We start from the raw sequence: 20,206 nt of genomic DNA on the forward strand, positions 1-20,206 counted from the left end.
CGAGCCCCGGGGGAGCGGGGCTGCAGCTGGGGGCGGGAGCCCGCGGGGAGCCGAGCCGAGCGCCCCCCGCCGCAGCCCCCGACATGGGCAGGCCGGGGAGGCCGGGGCGGGCGCCGGGCGCGGCGCGCTGAGGTGAGGCGGGGCGGGCGCGCGTGCTGCAGGGACGACGGTGCGGGTGCCTGAGGATGGGGGGGGGGTCCCGAGGCCGCCCGCACCGCGGGAGGAGGGGCTGCCCAAGTGGGGGGCGCGGAGCAGCCTGTGGGGCAGCGAGTTGTGGGCTGAGGGCAGTGTCCCTGGCCCGAGGGTCTGGGCGCCTGGAGAAGCGAGTGCGGGCTGGGAGGCTTTTTCTCAAGGTGGAGGTCTGTGCGTGAGCCAAAGCAGGGGCGCAAAGAGCGGCAGTAGCTCTGGGGTTTCGCAGCTGGGGACCGAGCCCTGGCATCTGTCCTTGGCGCTGTAAGGTGGCCAGGGGTGCTGGTGGCAAGTGAGCTGGGGGGGCTAGGATTCCATTTCCTTCTGTTCCCCTGACCGGCCCACACGTATCCCTGCCAGCCTCCTCTGAAAGAAGGGGTTCGTCTTCCCGGGCTTGGGCTGGAAGGGAGCAGGGGCCAGGCCGAGAGGAGGAGCCGTTTTCCTCCATGAAGCGTTGCCTTCTTCCCAGAGCTGGCTATTTTTATCCCAAATGTGGCTTCAGAGGGGGCTGGGGCAGGGTGATGGGCAGGGCGACGTGGCTGTTGTGCCTGATGGATCAAAAACCCAGGCTGTGTGAGACTGGGGAGAAGTGAGAGGGATTCCGTTTCCCTCTGCCACTCTTGCTCCCTCCCTGTCAGAGCCCCCCAGAGGGGATGAGCTCTGGGCCCAAGTCAGCTCTCATTCTTCCCAGGGTCTTAGAGAGGTAAAACAACTTTCCTGCTCCCTGTCCAGACTCCTGACTCCTAAAGGTGTGTGTAGTTGCCTCATTAACTCTCTCATGGGACTCAAACCCAGATCTTCAGGCTGGTGGTGTATCTTGATTGCCTCCCTTTAGGGGGGTGGGGCTGGCATGGAACTTGGGATGCCCACCGTAAGGTCTCCCTCCACACCCCACCCTGCCGTGCCCACCCTTCCGTCCTCTCCTTAACCTCTCCCTCCACACCCCACCCTCCATGACTCATACTCAGGACTGGGTGGAGACCCTGGCCAGAGCCCCCGGAGGAGGGCTTGGCATCTCCAAAACTGTGGATGAGATTTTTCCTCCTTAGCCAGGCACCCGTGGCGATTGGTGTTGGGGAGGGTCGAGAGGAAAAGGCCTTGTGGCTTTGTGCCTGATCTGGGGCTCAGAAAGGGAGTGTGAGTTAGTGAAGGGATGGCGGGTGGCCGGTGTGGGTGACAGGCTGTGACCAGAGCCTGTAATTACAGAGGTTGGGCAGACAGGCAGTCGGTATCTTTTTTGGCATCAGGCTGGCAGGCTGTGTCGAGGAGGCCCAAGTCAGAGGCACCGATGAGGGGAAGGCTTTGACCCAGACAGAGAAAGGGGACGACAGGAGTACCTGGGACCCAGCTGCAAGAGGGATGAGGCTCTGTGATCCTGCTTTGGAGGCCTTTTACCTTTTCGGGTGAAAGGGACACAGAAAGATGGAAGGAGAGCAAAAGCCTGTCTGACCGATGCTCCCAGAGCCTGCACCTCTTGCCATCCCTAACAGTCTGGGCTTGCGGGGGGGTGGGGGGAGCAAGGGCTACTCCCCAGCACCGCTGGGCAAGGCCCCTCAGCTGACCCAGACTGAGAGGAAGTGGTTTGGGGACTGTGTTCAGGAAATGCAGACCCTGCCTTTAGTGTGAGCTCCCGGAGGTGAGGATGGAAGGCCCAGCAGTGGGGGGATGGGGGCCTTATAAGCATTTTGGGAAGGGTGGAGCCTGCCCACTTGGTTTCCTGAGGTTCTGCCAGGTGTTTCCTGGCTCAGGTCCTTCAACCCCACCCTTTGGTGGAAACTGCTTTCCAGTAAACACAGGGACCACTCATCACCACCAGGAGGGCACATGGGGGCATTCATGGCCCCGGGGATGGGCTCCCTGAGAGCTGTCCCCTCCTGTCTGGCCACTTCTGTCTGTCCCCTTTTTTTTCCCCGTAGGTCTCAGCTTCTGTAAACTGCCAGTCCTCACACACGTGCACACCCCCCCCCCAATCTATCCAAGGCTGAGGCATGGGCATGGGCGGGACGTGGAGGGGGACACCGTGGGGAGGGCCGGACCTGGGGAAGAAAACCTCCAGGAGGGGTCCGAAGAGGGGAATGAAGGGTTGCCCTTGGCTTTCTGACCTCAGGCGTATGTCACCTTCCTGCAGGGTCTCCCATGGGATTGCTAGGACCTTGCTGGGTGAGATGGCACTGTGTGCAAAAAAGCGCCCCCCAGGTAAGACGGGGGCGGCAGGGGGATTGGTATCCCTGGGATCATCAAGATTGGGTGTTACTATGGCTCAGGGAGCAGAGGGAGGAGGGACGACGGGCACGGAGTCTGGAGGAGCCCATCCTGGGGGGAGCCTAGGCGGCCAAGTCGTCTCCCGGATGCCTGAGCGGGGCTCTCGTCCCCGGGGTGCTGAGTACCTGCCCCTCACTTCTCGGGGCACCCGAGCGCTTAGTCTCGGGCCTGGGGCGCTGCGATTCCACCTTCTCTGTAGTCTCCCTCCGCCCCGCCCCCCGGTTTTCCTGCAGGCGGGGGCGGGATGTAAGCGGTTGCCCGGACAACACTGGCGGCCCCCCCGGGGGCGGGGCTCCGCGGTCTTCGCCTACGCGGCGCTGGCAGGCGCTGCCCTGCGGGCGGGGGGCGGGCGGGGGGCGGAGCCGGGGCGCGCGGCGCGCTCGGGCCACTGGGCGCGCGGGCGGCCGGGCCTGGGGGCGGCGGCCGCGGGGATGGCCGGGGCTGCAGGTGGGGCGCGCGCCCGGCGGCCGGGGCTCCCCTCTCAGCGGCCGCGGCTTTTGCGCCTGCCCGGGGGGCCGCCGCATCCGCGCCGCTGAGGCCGAGGACAGACCGACAGACAGCCCGCCCTCCCCCGCTCAAACCGGGATCATGACGGTCCCCAAGGAGATGCCCGAGAAGTGGGCCCGGGCCGGGGCGCCCCCCTCCTGGAGCAGAAAGAAGCCCTCTTGGGGGACAGGTAACGGGAGGCAGCCCCTAGCAGCTCTCCCGGGTCCGTGCTTTTCCCTCCCACCCTCCCATTGGGCTGTCCCCAGCTGTCCCTGGTCCTCTCCTTTCCAGACCCAGAGATCCGGCCCCGGAACGGTCAGGGCCCTGCCTCTCGCTTGCACGGTCCCTGGAGACAACGCAGGGGGCTCAGAGCGAGGGGTCCCCGCTGGGGAAGTTTCTGGGAGGGAAGGAGCCCTCCGAGTAGGCGGAGGGAGCCCCGTACCGAGGATTTGTTCCTGCGCTGCGCTCTGCAGGGGTCTGGAGGGGTGAGGGGGTCTGTAATGCAGCATTTGGCTCCTGCGCTGGTTGAATGCATTGTGTTCCCTGCGGCGCCAGGGAGCCCCCCCTTTTCAGCCTGTGGTCCTTGTGACCCCCAGAGGTGGTCTGGAGATCCCTTTACAGGACAGTCCCACGTTTTGGGACATGAACTTGGTACCTGCAGCCCCAGATGAGCGAGTGTTAAGCATAGGTGCCACTCCGTGGGTGGCAGGTGTGTTAAGGGTGAGATGCACAGATGGCACAGGAAGGGTTACAGTCAGAGCAGCCCTTGAAAGTACATCCCGTCCCTGCCTTCTTCATCTCCGTCTTGTTCTGCGTGACCCGTATTCCTGACCGCCCCCCCCACTGGAAGATGAGCTTTGAAATAAGGTGATGTCATTGTGGGCCAGTCAGAAGGCTCTGCGGGTGACAGGTGACAAGCGGAGGGTGCTGCACGTGGGCTGTGGGGCTGGGAGGCTGCGGCAGAGCACGAGCAGGGTGATCCCCTGGCTTGCCACCCACCCCACCCCCAGATCGGCAGGAGGGCAGTGGCTAGGCCTGCAGGGGTTCCTCTTTGTCCGCAGCTGCTGCTCTGGGGATCCCTGAAGCTAAGGTGTTAATTAAAGGGATGGGGGAGGGGAACTGAGTGCCCCAGCAGAAGACCTTGACACTGCTGGTCTTGTCCTGTGAATGAATGCCTGCGGAGCCAAAAGGCCAGGCAGGTGGTGAGAGGGACGGGAGGGAGGAGCCAGCGACACCTCCGGTGGGGCACCAGCTCCTTAAAACTGTCCTGTGGAGGGAGCCAAGAGCCCTCAGTGGAAAACCCACAAAATGGGTAGCCCTGACAGGGTGTTGGGCCCCCCTGGGCCCCTTCTGACTGCGGCATCATCCTCCTTCTGTTGCAGAAGAAGAAAGGCGGGCTCGAGCCAACGACCGGGAATACAACGAGAAATTCCAGTATGCGGTGAGTGACTCTGGCTGGCCTGCTCCCTCCTCCTGAGTGTGTGTGGGGGGGAGTGGCCCCCTTGAGGTGGGGGTTGGGGGACAGAAGCAGCCCCCGGGGCCACTTGCCCTTGGAGGCTAGGCTGATTTTTTTCCCACCTTCACCTGGTGGTGCTGCAGGATGGGTGGACCCCAGAAGACTCCCTTCTTGCTGCCTTTCCCCCCACCCCAGGCCTGTGCTTGCTGGCTTTTGGGGGCAGAGGTTTGGGGAGGGTGGATGGAGGGGGTAGCACTGCCTGGTTCTGGGTGGGGGGTGGAGGCTGTGTGTTGATCTCCCCCTGCCTGCCGCAGAGTAACTGCATCAAGACCTCCAAGTACAACATCCTCACCTTCCTGCCTGTCAACCTCTTCGAGCAGTTCCAGGAAGTTGCCAATACCTACTTCCTGTTCCTTCTCATTCTGCAGGTAGACCCTTGGTGACTCCTGAAGCCAAATCAAGGAAGAGGGAGGTGGGGTGGGGGTGGGAGGGGATGGGCGGGGCCTCAGAGCCACGTCCTCTCTCCCCCTGCAGTTGATCCCGCAGGTGTCCTCCCTGTCCTGGTTCACCACCATCGTGCCTTTGGTTCTCGTCCTCGCCATCACGGCTGTTAAAGACGCCACCGATGACTATGTGAGTGGCTTCCATTCTCCCCTGCCTGCCCCTCTTCCTCACCCCCACTCCCAGCTTGCTCTCCTCTGCCCACGGAGGAGAGCAGGTTGCTGCCATCCCCCACCCGGCCCCTAGACCTGCAGCACCTTGGCCAGGGGCAGGGGGTGGAGCCCGGGAGAGCGTCCATCTGTGGACAGGTGCACTCAAGGCGGGACCTGGTCGCTTAGCATCCCACGGAGGGTCTCAGTCCCTGGGAGTGGGGAAGGCATCTGATGTCTAGTTCTTTGCAGTTCCGCCACAAGAGTGATAACCAGGTGAATAACCGGCAGTCCCAAGTGCTGATCCGTGGGAGGTGAGTCTCGGTGGAGACCGAGGGCCTTCAGGAGGAGGGGGTCCCCAGGAACTTCTCTTGCTACTGACACCTCTCCTGACCTCTCATTGCTTCAGCCTCCAGCAAGAGCCATGGATGAACGTCTGTGTTGGTGATATCATCAAGCTGGAAAATAATCAGTTTGTGGCGGTAAGGGACAAGGTGGCCCTCTAGGGCTGCGTGTCTCTTCCGTTTTCATTGGCGGAAAGAAATGAGTCTTTCCTGATTTCCGGCAGCCTCATAATCACGCATGGATTGAACTTCCTTGAGTGGAGCTTTTTTTTCCCATATGTTTTATTTATTTACTTTTTGAGGGAGAGTGCATGTGTGCGTGCCTGTGTGAATGGTGGGGGGAGGGGCAGAGGGAGAATCCTCAGCGGGACCCACACCCAGTGCAGAGCCCACCATGCGGCTGGAGCTCACAGCCCTGAGATCACGACCTGAGCCGAAATCAAGGGTCGGATGCTTTTTTTTTTTTTTTTTTAAAGATTTTATTCATTTATTTGACAGAGATCACAAGTAGGCAGAGAGGCAGGCAGAGAGAGAGAGAGAGGAGGAAGCAGGCTCCCCGCTGAGCAGAGAGCCCGATGCGGGACTCGATCCCAGAACCCTGGGATCATGAAGCGTCAGACGCTTAACCGACAGTGCTACCTGAGCTCCCTGAGTGGGGGCTTCTGTGTCCTATTAACATGCCTGGGGCTGGCGTCTTCCTGGCCGTCACGCTTGGGACTAAGCAAACTAAGAATGCTCAGGGGTCAGCAAAGAGTGCGTCATCGCAAGTGGAGGGTTGGGCCTTTGGGCTCCTCACTGGATTTTCTCTCTAGGCGGATCTCCTCCTCCTTTCCAGCAGTGAGCCCCACGGCCTGTGTTACATAGAGACAGCAGAACTCGACGGGTAGGTCAGATGCCCAGCGCCACTCATCTCCTGCCTCCTTAAGGGTAAAAAGCTTGTTTTCTGGAAGAGATTCCCAGGTCTGGAGTCTATACCCCTTGGACAGTTTTTCGGGATCAGAAAAGTTTTGGGTATGTGGAGGTGGGTGATGCCCAGAGGTCAGGTGCTCCCAGGTAGAATCTGGAGGAAGGGACGGGAACCAGAACTCAGGGACACTGCCCTTCCAGGGAGACGAACATGAAAGTGCGCCAGGCGATCCCAGTCACCTCGGAGCTGCGAGACATCAGTAGGCTCGCCAAGTTTGACGGTGAGAGACTTTGGAGAAGCAACTTGTGGGTGGAGGAGGTGGGGCGGGTTTTGGGGTTTCAGCTGCACGGCTCCTTTTTACTGGGCGGCAGCTCCCCAGATCTTTCTTGGTGGGGGAGTGTCAGCGTGCAGGGTGGCCCCCGCCTGCTTGAGTTCTCTGCTGCTGGCTCCCTCCTGGCTGTGAGTGTAGAGAGAAGTTCGGTTCGTTCTCATTTGGCCCCGGTTGATGATGTTTGCTCCTTTGCTAGAGAAACAAACCATGATCTGTGTGAGAAGCGAGCCTCCTGCGCCCCGGTTTCGCCCTCGGGCCAGGTGCAGGGCCCCTTCAGTGGGTGTCCTTGCACGCTCTGTGTTTGCACAAACCAAAGCACAAAGCAGTGGGGCCCTGCGGCCCCCAAGTCCCCACACCGGCCTCTCCTTACCTGCTGCGTCCTTCAGGCACGTCCGCGCCTGGCACTTCCCAGAGACCAGCCTCCTTCCTCAGGCCGCCTCACTGGGCCGTCCCTCTGCCGAGCAGTTGCTTCTGGTTTCTGGGTTTTCACTGTTCAGTGGCAGCTCAGTAAACCTGGGGGGACCTATGCTGTCACTTCTGTAGAGCTGGGCCCCTCCGTGGGGTCCCAGGCCGGAGGGCGCGTGCGACCTTGTCCCACACGCCTGCGCTCCTGCCCTCGCGCTCCCGGCCGCGAGTTCCTCCGGGTCACCTCCCGCAGCGGCGTGTCCGCTCTGTGCCCGCGCAGGGGAGGTGGTCTGCGAGCCGCCCAACAACAAGCTGGACAGGTTCAGCGGGACGCTGTACTGGAAGGAGAGCAAGTTCCCGCTGAGCAACCAGAACATGCTGCTGCGGGGCTGCGTGCTGCGCAACACCGAGTGGTGCTTCGGCCTGGTGGTGTTCGCGGGTGAGCCTGGGGCTGCGGGGAGCGGGCGGGGAGCGGGGAGCGGGCGGGGAGCGGGGAGCGGGCGGGGAGCGGGCGGGGAGCGGGCGGGGGGTGGGTGGGCGGGGAGCGGGCGGGGGGGGGGGTGGGCAGGGGGGGGCCAGTCCCCACCGAGCCTCTGGCGGGAGGGTGGAACCTGCGCGTGCGCCCCCCCGCCCCCCCAGCTCTCTGGACTCCAGGACGGGGGGGGGCGGGGGGGGGGGCGGGGGGGGCAGAGCCTCCATGGGCCGAACCCCCCCCCAGCCCTCCCCGCTCCAGCTCGCGGTGCTCCTCGCTGTGGCCCCGGCGGCCCCGTTGCGGCCTTGGCTTCCCCGTCTTCCCTTCCCTCCTAGGTCCCGACACGAAGCTGATGCAGAACAGCGGCAGGACCAAGTTCAAGAGAACCAGCATTGACCGCCTGATGAATACGCTGGTGCTCTGGGTGAGCCTCCTCCGCGCTGCCCCCGCCCCGCCCTTGCTCCCGCCGCCTCCTCCAGGCAGGCGGACGTTATTTACGGGAACCTTAGGGACCGGAGCGAATCAGGGGTGGACAGAGCGGGGGCAGGTCTTCCCTTCTCGAGGTTCCAGTTACCGTGGCCACTTGGCGCAGCGTGTCCGCTTCTGTTTGCTTTTCCGGGGACAAGGAGCCTTTCACAGGGAAGGAGAAGGCGTTAAACGAAAAACTTCCACTTGGTGGCTGGACAACGGACGGGTCTTTCCCCTGACGTCTCAGAGTGCAGGGTCCCAAAGGAAACCTTACTGTTTTAGTTTCTGGGCTTTTCTGAATCCTCGTCTTGTTTGCCCGGAAATTGGAGGTCCTTGTTGGGCTCTCCTCCCCTTCTTGGCGCCCCTGCCGCCTGCTGCCAGCCCTGCACGCCGGCTTGCAAAGGTTGGACCAGCGTCTGCGGAGCCAGTCCGCCCCGGCCTTAAAGGGTTTGCCAGACCTCACCCCAGAGAGTGGTTAACTGTCACACGAGGGCTCGCATCACCCCCCTGGCGGTCCTTGGGCACCTGGGTCGTTCCTGTTTGGTTCCAGAGCATGGATGGTGAGCGTAGCTTTGCAAACAGATGTCTGAAATCAGACAGTGGTCTCTTTTTTCTCTTAACCGCCAGGATTTTTTTATGGTCCTGTTTCAGGGACTGCGAGATTTATTTTATTCATTATTTTATTTATTTGAGAGGGAGAGAGTGCATGCGAGAAAAAACACAAATGGGAGCAGGAGGTGGAGGGAGCAGCAGGCTCCCCGCGGGGAGCCCGATGTGGGACTCGATCCCAGGACCTCAGGATCATGACTGAGCCTAAGGCAGAGGCTGCACCGACGGAGCCAGCCAGACGCCCCAATCTTTTACAATCTTTAAACTTTTTTGCTTTCAAATAATCTAATTTATGAAGATAAAATGTGTTTCCCTGGTTAAAAACGTTTTTGGCAATCTGTATGAGATAATGAACATTGCAGAAGCCTGGCATTGTCTCCCACCTGGGGAAGCTAGTTCAAGTGGGTGGGGGTTTGCCGTGAGCGCTCGCACCCGCCGACCATCCGGGAAGGGCTCCTTCATCACACAGTGGACACAGGTGCTCCGAGACGGGACGTGTGGCGGTTGGCGGACCACGAGCTCTCAGCAGTCCTGGGGGCTTCTTGGGCTAGCGTGGCGCCGTTTTAAAGATGCCTGAGCCTTTGGGGGTTTGGGGTAGGGGCTGTGACCTTCAGGGATGCACTTGATTTTGGGGGCCTCCTGAGTTGCCACCTCGCCTCGGTTTCCCGTTGCTCACCAGATTTTCGGGTTCCTGGTCTGCATGGGGGTGATCCTGGCCATCGGCAATGCCATCTGGGAGCATGAGGTTGGAACGCGCTTCCAGGCCTACCTGCCCTGGGATGAGGCGGTGGACAGTGCCTTCTTCTCCGGCTTCCTCTCCTTCTGGTCCTACATCATCATCCTCAACACCGTTGTGCCCATATCGCTGTACGTCAGGTAGGTGCTCCCTCTGCCTGGGCCTCCCGGGAAGCTCGGCGGTCCCTCGGCAGACTCAGTGAAGGTGGACCCTTGGGGAAGGAACCTGGAGCTCCTTGTGCCTCGAGCATCTTGTTCGCTGTTTACCTTTGTGTGCGGAGCAAGCTTCGTCATGGTTTCCGGGCACTTTGGACGGTCGTGACAGAAAGAGTCCGATTTATCTGGCACGGGTCGCCTGCATGCTGACTTCGGCCGTGCACGCCACAGAGACATGTTAGGGACAGACCCCGTGCCCTGCAGGAGCTTCAGTCGCGTAGAGAGAAAAATCTAAATGCCTTCTGAAACGAAACGGGACCGAGTGCTCTGGGAGTCCCTCCCCCTGCAGTGAGTGTGAGCACAGGGGACGCAGGGGTGCAACCCTGTGTCTGCCTCGGGAGCCGCAGGCTGGGAGGGGGTGCGAGGCGCCGAGACCCCGCGACCCCACTGTGACAGCACCAGGATGAGGAGCATCAGCCCCTGGGCCATTCGTCAGGGAGGGCCTCTCTGAAGAGGGGGCTGGCGGGTGCAGGGGGGCCTGAGGGAGAGGACAGACACAGAGGCCTGGAGGTGCGACCCTCGGAAAGGTCACCTGCTGGCAGCAGCACAGGGCAGGACGGGGTTCCCGCTCACCTGGTTCCTGACAAAAGGTCTTGACGCTTTGTCCGTCCTTAGTAAACACTGAGAGTCCTTAGAAAAGAGTCCGAGGAACGGTCCGAAGCCTTGGCCGGCGGCGGAGCGCGGCGAGTAGGAGCTCAGCACGTGGGGGACGCTTGAGGCCCGGAGTGTGTGAACAGCGGGGGGGAAGCAGCAGGGGGGGGGAAGCAGCAGGAAGATAGTCGGAAGAAAGAAACTTCCACGTGCTTACAGTCTTGCCCTTGGGGGCGAGGGCCGAGACCTGTGCAAGGAAAGCCTGTCTGGAGGCTGGGGCTCTTCCTGAGGGCCCGGCCCGTTTCCCTCACACACACGCCCCTGGTGCCCTCCCCTGAGTCCCGGTGCCCACGGCGTTTCGTGCCAAGACTTGGGCTTTTCTAGAACACGGACAGGAGGCTCCTGGCCGCCAGGGGTCTCGGTCTCCGCACGTAATCTGGGAACGGTCCCGTCCCACCTTCTCCCCCGCGCGTTGCCGGTGCGTTGACAGGAGATGCGGCGTCAGAGGACGAGACGGTGGCAGGGGAGACGGTGGCAGGGGCGGGCGGGGGCGCGTCCTGGCCGCCGCTGCTCCCTCGGGCCTGCTCAGGCGCTTTTCTGTTTACGTCTGGCCCGTCCCGATCCTGGGCTTCTGTCTGAGCTTCGTCCCTGCCCCCGGCGTCCGTGGTGGCTGCCAGGAAAGCCTCTCGCTGCCTGCTCGGGCTCCGGGCTGTGCTGGGGGACGAGAGCCGCTTCGCAGGGAGAAGGCTGAGAAGACCCCTCTGGCCGGCTGCGGCCCTCGGTCACACCACACAGGGCTCCAGCGGCGCACCCCCCCCCCCCCCGGCTCGGTCCCCTGCCTGGGGCGCCGACCGTCCGTGTGGGACCTGGCGGAGGGCACCCTGCGGGGGTCGCCGGGCCGGAGGGTTCGCGCGTGAGTCAGTGGCGTAAGGACAGTGCTTGCGGCGGGCAGTGGGGCCTGTGCCCTGGCCGTGTCTCGCTCATCCCTCCCTCACACGCTTTCTCTTGTTTTCTCTGCATGGTTTCTGTGTAATTAGTCCGAGGTAAGAGCTGGCCGAGCGCCGTGTCTGCGGTCCCTTCCTCTTCCGCCTGTGCTGTGTGCCCCGCCCGCCCAGGCCCTTCGCCCCCTCTTGTCCGGAGCATCACAGGGTCGGGGTCAGGGAGCTCCTGGCGGCCACAGTGAGTGGCCCGCTCCACTTTCAGGCTCTCCTTGCCCTTCCCTCCCAGGTTCTGTGCCCAGGTGTCCGTCCGTCCGTCCTGTCTGCCCCCAGGCGGGGGGGGCCTGCCGCGGAGGCCCGTGCGGGTGGGTCCCGTCCGCGGCTCCCTGCCCGAGCCTGACCTCCTGTCCCCGTGCAGCGTGGAGGTCATCCGCCTGGGCCACAGCTACTTCATCAACTGGGACAAGAAGATGTTCTGCGCGAAGAAGCGGACGCCCGCGGAGGCCCGCACCACCACCCTGAGCGAGGAGCTGGGCCAGGTGGAGTACGTCTTCTCCGACAAGACTGGCACGCTCACGCAGAACGTCATGGCCTTCAGCAAGTGCTCCGTCAGCGGCCGCAGCTACGGTAGGGCTGCCCCCCCCCACCGCCGCCGTCTGGACGCGGGCTTGGCTGCCTCCCTGCATGGACCTGTGGGGCGGGGGGGTGGGGGAGCGTCTGCCTTGTGCCCCAGGTCAGGCCGCAGATACGGGGTGGCGATGGAGGGCTCGGCCCTTCCCATGCTGCATTCTGGGCCCTCTTGCGTCTCTGGACCACGACTGTGGTTCCCAGTGTAGCCTTGCTGCTATGGGCTCGTGGCCGGGCCCCAGGGTGACCTGGGGCAGGGGGTGTGCGGGGCTCACTGCTTTCTCTACCAACCTGGGCCTGTGGTTGTGTGTGGGGTTTGCCCGGTGTTCGGCCTGTGAGGTGAAAGGCATCTGGGGGTGCTGGGGGATGGCAGGAGAGCGGGAGGGGCGTGCTGGGGCCGCGGCGCTCAGCGAGGGCTCCAGGTGCCTGTGGGGTTCTGGGCCGGTGCTCTTCGTCCGCGGCGCCGAGGGCTGCTGCGGCTTCATCTTCTGTCTTGTGCGCGTAGGGGACGTGTTGGATGTCCTGGGACACAAAGCCGAACTGGGAGAGGTAAGCCCAGTCACGGTGGGCCCGGGGAGGACAGGGTGCTCCGGGCCCGGGGCGGAGGCTGCCGGGACAGGCGGTGTGTTCGGGAAGACCGGGGAGCCGGAGGGTGACGCGGGGTCCGCAGCGGGTGGGGTCGAGGCTGCGAAAGGGCAGGAAACCGCGGGATGGGCGTGGCGAGGCCGGGGTGCAGCCTGCGGCCGCCCGCGACTCCCGGCCCTCTTGTCGCCCTAGAGGCCAGAGCCTGTGGACTTCTCCTCCAACCCTCTGGCTGACAAGCAGTTCGTCTTCTGGGACTCCAGCCTCCTGCAGGCCGTTAAGACGGGCGACCCCCACGCGCACGAGTTCTTCCGCCTCCTTTCCCTGTGTCACACCGTCATGTCTGAAGAAAAGACCGAAGGTGCGTCCGGGGCTGCCTCGCGCTCTCCCGGCCTGGCCGCGGGCCTCGGGTCTGCTCTGGGGCGCGGCCAGGCGGGTCACGGCCGGGGCGGCCACGTAGACCCCGTGCTCCTGCTGCCGTCCCAGGCGAGCTGTACTACAAGGCGCAGTCCCCGGACGAGGGCGCCCTGGTCACCGCAGCCAGGAACTTCGGTTTTGTGTTCCGCGCTCGCACTCCGCAAACCATCACCGTGCACGAGATGGGCACAGCCGTCACCTACCAGCTGCTGGCCATCCTGGACTTCAACAACGTCCGCAAGCGGATGTCTGTCATCGGTGAGGCCGGGGCCCGGCTGGGGCGGCGCCCGCGGCGGGGGAGGGGTGCCGGGGGCCCCGGCTGACGAGGTCGGTTGCGGGGTCTTGGCCTGCCTGAGTCCTTCTGGGACTGTCTCCCCCGCCCCGACCGTAGTGCGGAATCCAGAAGGGAGGATCCGACTCTACTGCAAAGGGGCCGACACTATCCTGCTGGACAGGTTGCACCCCTCCCCCCAGGAGCTGCTCAGCACCACCACGGACCACCTGAATGTAGGTGTCCAGACAGACCCTGTGGTGCGGGGCCTGCGTCGTGGGCGGGGCGGGGCCGGCTGACCCTCTGGGCTCTGTCCCCAGGAGTATGCCGGGGAAGGGCTGCGGACCCTGGTCCTGGCGTACAAGGACCTGGACGAAGAGTACTACGGGGGCTGGGCCCAGAGACGGCTCCAGGCCAGCCTGGCCCAGGACAGCCGGGAGGACAGGCTGGCCAGCGTGTACGAGGAGGTGGAGAGCGACATGGTGGTACGGGCTGTACAGTGGGCTGAGGGGGGCCGGGGGGCTTGGGCCGGGACTCTCCTGTCCGGAGCCCGTGTGGTGTTTTCAGCTGCTGGGTGCGACAGCCATCGAGGACAAGCTTCAGCAGGGGGTTCCGGAGACCATCGCCCTCCTGACGTTGGCCAACATCAAGATCTGGGTGCTGACCGGGGATAAGCAAGGTGAGAGCCCGGCGCCCAGGGGCAGCCCCACCGGGCCCTTGCGTGAGCCTAGACCTCAGGCTGGAGAGCGTGCCGAGCTCCCCGGTCTCTGTTGTAGAAACGGCCGTGAACATCGGCTATTCCTGCAAGATGTTGACGGACGACATGGCAGAGGTGTTCATCGTCACCGGCCACACCGTCCTGGAAGTGCGGGAGGAGCTCAGGTAGACGCAGGCCGAGGCGGAAGGTGTCCTGCTCTTACAGGCCCTGCTTCTGTGCTGGAGCCCACGGGTGCCTTTCCCCTCCCCCAGAAAAGCCCGGGAGAAGATGCTGGACTCGCCCCACGCGGTGGGGAACGGCTTCACCTGCCCGGAGAAGCGCTCGTCTGCCAAGCTCCCTTCTGTCCTGGAGGCCGTTGCCGGGGAGTACGCCCTGGTCATCAATGGGCACAGCCTGGTGAGCGTCCTACCGGGAGCCCTTCTCTCCGCGTGGCTGGTCATCCGCCTCGCGCTCAGTCCCCCGACCTCAGCGCGACTCCCGGTCGGCCCAGGGGAGCGGGGGCTCTCTCAGGCTCTGTGTTCCAGGCCCACGCGCTGGAGGCGGACATGGAGCTGGAGTTCCTGGAGACAGCCTGTGCCTGCAGAGCCGTCATCTGCTGCCGCGTGACCCCTTTGCAGAAGGCACAGGTGGTGGAGTTGGTTAAGAAACACAAGAAAGCTGTGACGCTGGCCATCGGGGACGGAGCCAACGACGTCAGCATGATCAAGAGTGGGTGTGGATGTGGGGGGGGAGGGGCTCCAGCCTGCTGGGGTTCTGAGTGTGTGACCCTCTGCTTCCCCTCGCCGCCTCCTGTCCCCGTAGCGGCTCACATCGGCGTGGGCATCAGTGGCCAGGAGGGCATCCAGGCTGTGCTGGCCTCCGACTACTCCTTCTCCCAGTTCAAGTTCCTGCAGCGCCTCCTGCTGGTGCACGGCCGCTGGTCCTACCTGCGCATGTGCAAGTTCCTCTGCTATTTCTTCTACAAGAACTTCGCCTTCACCATGGTCCACTTCTGGTTTGGCTTCTTCTGCGGCTTCTCCGCCCAGGTAGGGTGCCCGCGGCCGCTGCGGCCCGTCTGGGAGCGCCGTCGGGGCCTCACCACAGCCGTCCTCTGTGCGGCATCACCCTCCGGGGCCCAGCGTGGTCTGGCTCGTGCGTTCAGGGAACATACCGAGCGGCTCCTAGTCCTGCGACGTTCGGTCTCGGGTTGGGAGTTCGAGCCCCAGACTGGGTGCGGCGTCTACTTAAAAACACAATGAGAACAAATGAACGCTTGTTCAGGGCGTAGAGACGGGCTCCAGAGGGTTCCCGAGGCCTGGCTCAGCCGTCTCTCCCCGCCCAGTCTGTGGGGGAGAGCGTGTGCTCACCCTCCCTTGCTCTGCGTTCTCTTCCCAGACCGTCTACGATCAGTATTTTATCACGCTTTACAACATTGTGTACACCTCCCTCCCGGTCCTAGCCATGGGGGTCTTCGACCAGGTGAGGGGCAGGGGGCCGGGGCGGGCGCTGGGACGGCTGTGCTCCCGCCCCGCTGCTGCCGCCCTGGGACTTTCCTGGGTGGGGTGGAGGCGGGGTCTAGCTGTCAGAGACTCTGGAAGGGAGAAGCTGGACGGGGTCTGCCCTCGGCCGTCCTGAGGCCCCTGTGGTCCCCGCCCAGGACGTCCCGGAGCAGCGGAGCATGGAGTACCCCAAGCTGTACGAGCCAGGCCAGCTGAACCTCCTCTTCAACAAGCGGGAGTTCTTCATCTGCATCGCGCAGGGCATCTACACGTCCGTGCTCGTGTTCTTTATCCCGTACGGGGTGTTGGCCGAGGCCACGCGGGGCGACGGCAGCCAGCTGGCCGACTACCAGTCCTTCGCTGTCACCGTGGCCACGTCCCTGGTCATCGTGGTCAGCGTGCAGGTGTGAGGCCGGCCGGACTGGGGCGGGCAGGGCGGGCCGGGGGAGGGGGCCGCTCTTCCTGCTGTGACCACCGCCCTCCTCAGATCGGGCTGGACACCGGCTACTGGACCGCCATCAACCACTTCTTCATCTGGGGCAGCCTGGCCGTCTACTTCGCCATCCTCTTTGCCATGCACAGCAACGGGCTCTTCGACATGTTTCCAAACCAGTTCCGGTTTGTGGGTGCGTCCCTGCAGCGGCTCCCCACGGACGGGGCGGGTGCCTCGCAAGCGCCGGGGAACACTGGGAATGCTGGCCCCACACGCCGGGTGCCCAGCACGCTGCTGGGGGCGCATCGGGCTGTCTCTGCCCCGGGCCGGGCCTCAGAGGGCCTCCGTATCCAGGCCATGGGGGGGTCAGGCTCAAAGGGAGGGCTGACCTGCTCATGATCAGCAGATGACTGTCGGGGGGACTTGGCCGGGGACGGTCCACAGGGGAGGCTGCTGTGAGGCCCACTCCACGCCGGGGAGCCGGCAGTGTAGGCGGGCAGGTGAGAGGTAGGAAGGACGTTGGAGGCACCAGCACTGGGCTGTCAGGTCCTGATTTATTCCACTGGGAGTCTTTTTTTTGAGGAAGGAGAGGGGGAGTGGCATTAAATGGTTACTTCAGAGAGGAGCCTGGTGGCCAGTGCGGAGCTACCTTAGTGACTGACGCCCGGCGTCCGACGGGCAGGGTGGAGAAGTAGAGAGGGGCTGCTCGGGAGGCACGACGGGAAGGACGGGTGCAGGGGCGCGTCAGTTCCGATCTGTTCTTCCTCCGCTGTTCAGCCGGCTCCGGCTCTGGGCCACTCACCGTCCCGAGCGCTGCGGGGCGGCACCTGACGGCAGGGACAGTCCTCGCTCTCCGGGGCTTCGTGCTTCCGTGAGACCCTTTACAAGTTAGCAGATGGAACGTTTAGAATTAATGAGTCTTAGGAAAAACGTCAAGCAGGATATGGAGAGAGAAGGTAGTCAGGGAAGACGCCTTGAAAAGATGACGTTGGCGGGGAGGAGTCAGCCTGGCAGAGGGACTGGTAGAGGAGTCCCAAGGGAGCTGGCCTGGAAGTTCCCCCAGCAGAGGAGGGGTGTGGAGGGAAGGTCCCAGCCGCAGAGGAGGGCAGTGGGGGAAGGTCCCTGCAGCATAGTTGGGGAGCAGGGAGGACTCCAGAGCGGAGAGGGGGCCAGCAGGGCTGCCCCTTGTCTCCGGGTGACCCCGGGGCCACCGGCTGCTTCCCCAGGCAACGCCCAGAACACTCTGGCGCAGCCGACGGTGTGGCTGACCATCACACTCACCACGGCTGTCTGCGTCATGCCCGTGGTCGCCTTCCGATTCCTCAAGCTGAGCCTGAAGCCGGATCTCTCAGACACAGTGAGCCGCCGGCCAGGGGGGACGGGACGGGGCGGGACAGGGAGCCGTGTGGAGGGAGCGTGTGTGCCGGTGGGACAGACCCCGGCCCCCCAGCACAGCCTCCCGTCCCCGAGGCTCTGGGTTCCTCACTCAGGGGGCTGGGGGCGTGGGGGGCGGGGTCCCTGGTGTGCGGGGTCCCTTGCCCGCGACACCGAGGCCGTCACCAACCCGGCCCCTCCCTGCGCTGCCCCGCCCAGGTGCGCTACAGCCAGCTGGTGAGGAAGAAGCAGAAGGCCCAGCACCGCTGCCTGCGCCGCGTGGGCCGCACCAGCTCCCGCCGCTCGGGCTACGCCTTCTCGCACCAGGAAGGCTTCGGGGAGCTCATCATGTCGGGCAAGAACATGCGGCTCAGCTCCCTGGCGCTGGCCGGCTTCGGCGCGCGCTCCGGCTCCGGCTGGCTCGAGGGCCTGCGGCGCAAGAAGAGCGACAGCGCGGGCAGCCCCAGCGCGGGGCCTCCCAAGCCCCTCAGGGGTTAGGGCTGCTCCGGGGGCGCCCCGCACCCTCCCCGCGGCTCTGTCCCGCGCGCGCACCTGCGGTGGCCACGGGCGGCCACCTGCGGCCAGGCGCGGGGTTGGGGGGGGCCGCGGGGCCGCGCGCGGGCCCCAGGGAAGGGTCCGACGTGGAACCAAAAAGTGAAGAAGTTGAGATTGGGTCTGCCCCAGCCCTGCGCGCATCCCGCAGGCAGACTACAATCTCGGTATTTTTTTACTCCCACTCCCCAGAGGGGGCCGAGAGCCTCTGTTCCTGAAGTACACAAGAATGTATCACGCCGGGAAGCCAGAGATCTGCTGCGGCCCACGGGCCCTGCACGTTGTGTGTGTCTCTCCTTGATTGTGTTTGTGTCCAGTTCGGGTTTGTGTTTCTTATTTGGCAGGAAAGGGGGTTTCTGAGTGACTTCTGTGTTGTGGGAACAGGAGGCCGGCCCCCAGGGGTGCCCTGGCTGGCTGGGCGGCGGGGGGGGGGGGATCCGGAGGAACCAGCGCTCAGGGAGGAAGGCACCCGTCTGCCCGAGGGGTGCACAGAGCACGGAGGAGGATTTGGGGCCGTCTCCTTCCCTCACCTTGAGAGGGATGTGCTCCTTCCTCCCCCAACACACGTGTCTGTTCCTGGTCCGTAAGTCCTGCTGGTGTTGGGCTGAGCCCGGGTGCACAGTCCTGTCATGTCTGACCTAAGGCCGATGTGAGATGTAGTCCAGAAAAAGATTTCTGTCGTTTTAAATTTTGACCCGAGTTCGTTAGCAGAGTCCTGCCTGTCTTCCTCTTGCATCATCGAGCATTTTCCTGCATCTACACCTGGGACCAGAGACGGGTCTGAAAGGGGAAGTCGACTTCTGCTTCTCCCTTCTTGTACATGGGGGGTCCCTCCCCTCCAGGCCCAGCAAGAGGTGTAGAGGAGTAGGAGGGCTGGACCAGCCGGCGGGGGGCAGCGGTGCCGGGCTGGGCCTGGGCGTGTCTGTCCCTCCTTCCCACCATCCGCACCCCACATCGGGCTTCTGGGGTGGTTGCTCCCAGTTCAGTCTCGGTAGTGGAGCGGTTGCCGAGGGCTGGTGTGGGGTTGGGAAGGGCCCTCCGGTCTCACTCAGTGTGGCAGCCTCAAGGGAGGTGGGCTGGGCAGGGACCAAGGGGAGGGGAAGCTCAACAGGGAAATCCCTTTTGGCCACACAGTTTACAAACCCAACATCATGTCTGTTTGCGTGTCTCTCAAGGTGAGAGTCTGATTTTTATACCAAAGAGGAAATGATTTTTTTTTCATATTTGATTTGTCTATATTATATAAATATATATATATATACAGTTATATATATATTATTTTTTTGGTTCTCTCTCGTTTTTTTAGGGAGGGAAGCAGTACCAAGTTGCATTGAGCTGTAATTAAGGAACATTCTGTATAATTTATGACACATTTCTATACTTGCAAGAATTATATCATTTTATGGACATAAGAGAAAAAAATGCCTTTTTATAAAATTCCAATTTCCGAGAAGTGTGTAATTTGTCTCTTTTCTACTCTTTAATCGAGGCTGGTGGTAAACGCAAAGACTTTCCTAAACGGAATTCAGTGGGTGGATCTGTGCTGAGGGGAGGAAGCGGCGTCCGCCGGTTTCTGCACCGGTCCTGGGACTGAGCCTCCGCCGGACGGGGCCGTGGGCAGACGGGCCCTCGTGCGCACCCAGGCTGGGCACTCGGGGCCTGGAACCGTTTGCTTTTCCGAATAAGCCACCACGCGTTCCCACGCAGGGTGGCTGGGTGGGGGCAGAGCCGGGTGAATCGGTGTTGATGTTTTGGTGCCCGACGTCTTGTTTTTCCCGCGGGCCCCGGCCTCCCGTCTTCCTGGCTTTTCACGGACGTGGACCCCAAGGAGCCCGGGTGTAGAGCACGTCTGAGGTTCCCAGGTGAAGGGAGGTTTCCGGCAGGCAGCGGAGCAGGGGAGGCTGTGTCCCGGGTGCGCGGGGAGCGGCAGTCGGTTCCCCGGTGACCTAAGCAGCCCTTCCTGCCACAGTGACCGCCTTCTCCGAGTTCCGAGCAGGTGCGAGGCCCGGAGGGGAGACGTCCGACAGAGGACGCCCCTTCCTCAGGAGAACTCGCCTGAGCCGAAGGGGAGCTTAACGGTGCCGCCCAGGCGCCCCCCAGATGCCTCCCTGGGATCACCTTTGACCTCCACGTGACCCCTGGACCTTTCCAGGCCTGAGCTTGCTTGCGCCTGACTTGGCTTCCATCTCCCCCTTCTCCTCCTCTGTGTGGTTTCACCCCTGCTTCTCCGGTCCTGGAGGCGCTTCCTCTCCACTGGGCTCTGAGCTCCTTGGTTTCCTCCGGGTCCTGCGGTGACAGAGTCGCCGTCGTTCAGCCCCAGACGGACTTCCGTCCCCTCCGGGCGCAGCCCCGGCCCAGCTCCTCTCCACACGCCCCACGCGGGACTTTATTTTCCTCAGCTTGGGCTGGTCTTGCCGCAGCGCCCCCCGCAGTGAGGGGCACGCTGTGCTCAGGCCGCCTGCGCCGGGCGCCACGCGGGTCCCCGAGGGAGGCCACCACCCTGCCCGATGGCGCGGGGGACGGCTGCTGCTCGTGGGGCTTGTGACCCAGGCTGGGTCGCGGCGGCCCCGTGTCCGCGCCGAGGAGGAGACTCAGAACAGACCCTTCTGCGGGGAAGGCGCCGCACTCAGGCCCGCCGGGCCCCACCGGGGAACGGGGACAGGCGGGCGGTGGCTCCAGCCCCTCCGTGCCCACG

At 63.6% G+C, this 20,206-nt stretch overlaps 1 protein-coding gene across 10 annotated transcripts; it reads left to right on the forward strand.

The window, feature by feature from the left end:
- The first annotated feature begins 52 nt into the window (after positions 1-52).
- On the forward strand, positions 53-18,961 carry ATP8B2 (ATPase phospholipid transporting 8B2). Of its 10 annotated transcripts, none has more exons than XM_044266440.1 (28): positions 53-132; positions 2,318-2,385; positions 4,320-4,378; positions 4,708-4,821; positions 4,928-5,026; positions 5,296-5,357; positions 5,453-5,525; positions 6,200-6,270; positions 6,495-6,574; positions 7,311-7,469; positions 7,838-7,926; positions 9,259-9,455; positions 11,349-11,686; positions 12,192-12,235; positions 12,464-12,629; positions 12,755-12,943; positions 13,077-13,192; positions 13,277-13,441; positions 13,524-13,635; positions 13,733-13,838; positions 13,926-14,070; positions 14,199-14,382; positions 14,476-14,699; positions 15,049-15,132; positions 15,311-15,556; positions 15,640-15,778; positions 16,812-16,942; positions 17,179-18,961. In XM_044266440.1, the coding sequence occupies exons 2-28, from the start codon at positions 2,355-2,357 to the stop codon at positions 17,455-17,457; spliced, it is 3,702 nt and encodes a 1,233-aa protein (XP_044122375.1). In that variant the 5' UTR covers positions 53-132; positions 2,318-2,354; the 3' UTR covers positions 17,458-18,961. The 10 variants fall into 10 exon arrangements, with proteins under 10 accessions (XP_044122375.1, XP_044122380.1, XP_044122371.1 ...); XM_044266445.1 differs by having other exon boundaries at positions 11,478-11,686; XM_044266436.1 differs by lacking the exon at positions 53-132 and adding an exon at positions 3,055-3,127 and having other exon boundaries at positions 2,335-2,385.
- Positions 18,962-20,206: the final 1,245 nt, after the last annotated feature.

This window comes from Neovison vison, chromosome 10 (genome assembly GCF_020171115.1).
Source record: "Neovison vison isolate M4711 chromosome 10, ASM_NN_V1, whole genome shotgun sequence".
In the NCBI taxonomy this organism is placed as follows: domain Eukaryota; kingdom Metazoa; phylum Chordata; class Mammalia; order Carnivora; family Mustelidae; genus Neogale; species Neogale vison.

Coding starts and splice junctions, on each gene's coding strand:
- ATP8B2 (XM_044266435.1), top strand. CDS start 3,040: ATGACGGTCCCCAAGGAGATGCCCGAGAAGTGGGCCCGGGCCGGGGCG. Junction 12,630..12,754: donor GTCTGAAGAAAAGACCGAAG/GTGCGTCCGGGG, acceptor CTGCCGTCCCAG/GCGAGCTGTACTACAAGGCG. Junction 13,839..13,925: donor GAAGTGCGGGAGGAGCTCAG/GTAGACGCAGGC, acceptor CCCCTCCCCCAG/AAAAGCCCGGGAGAAGATGC.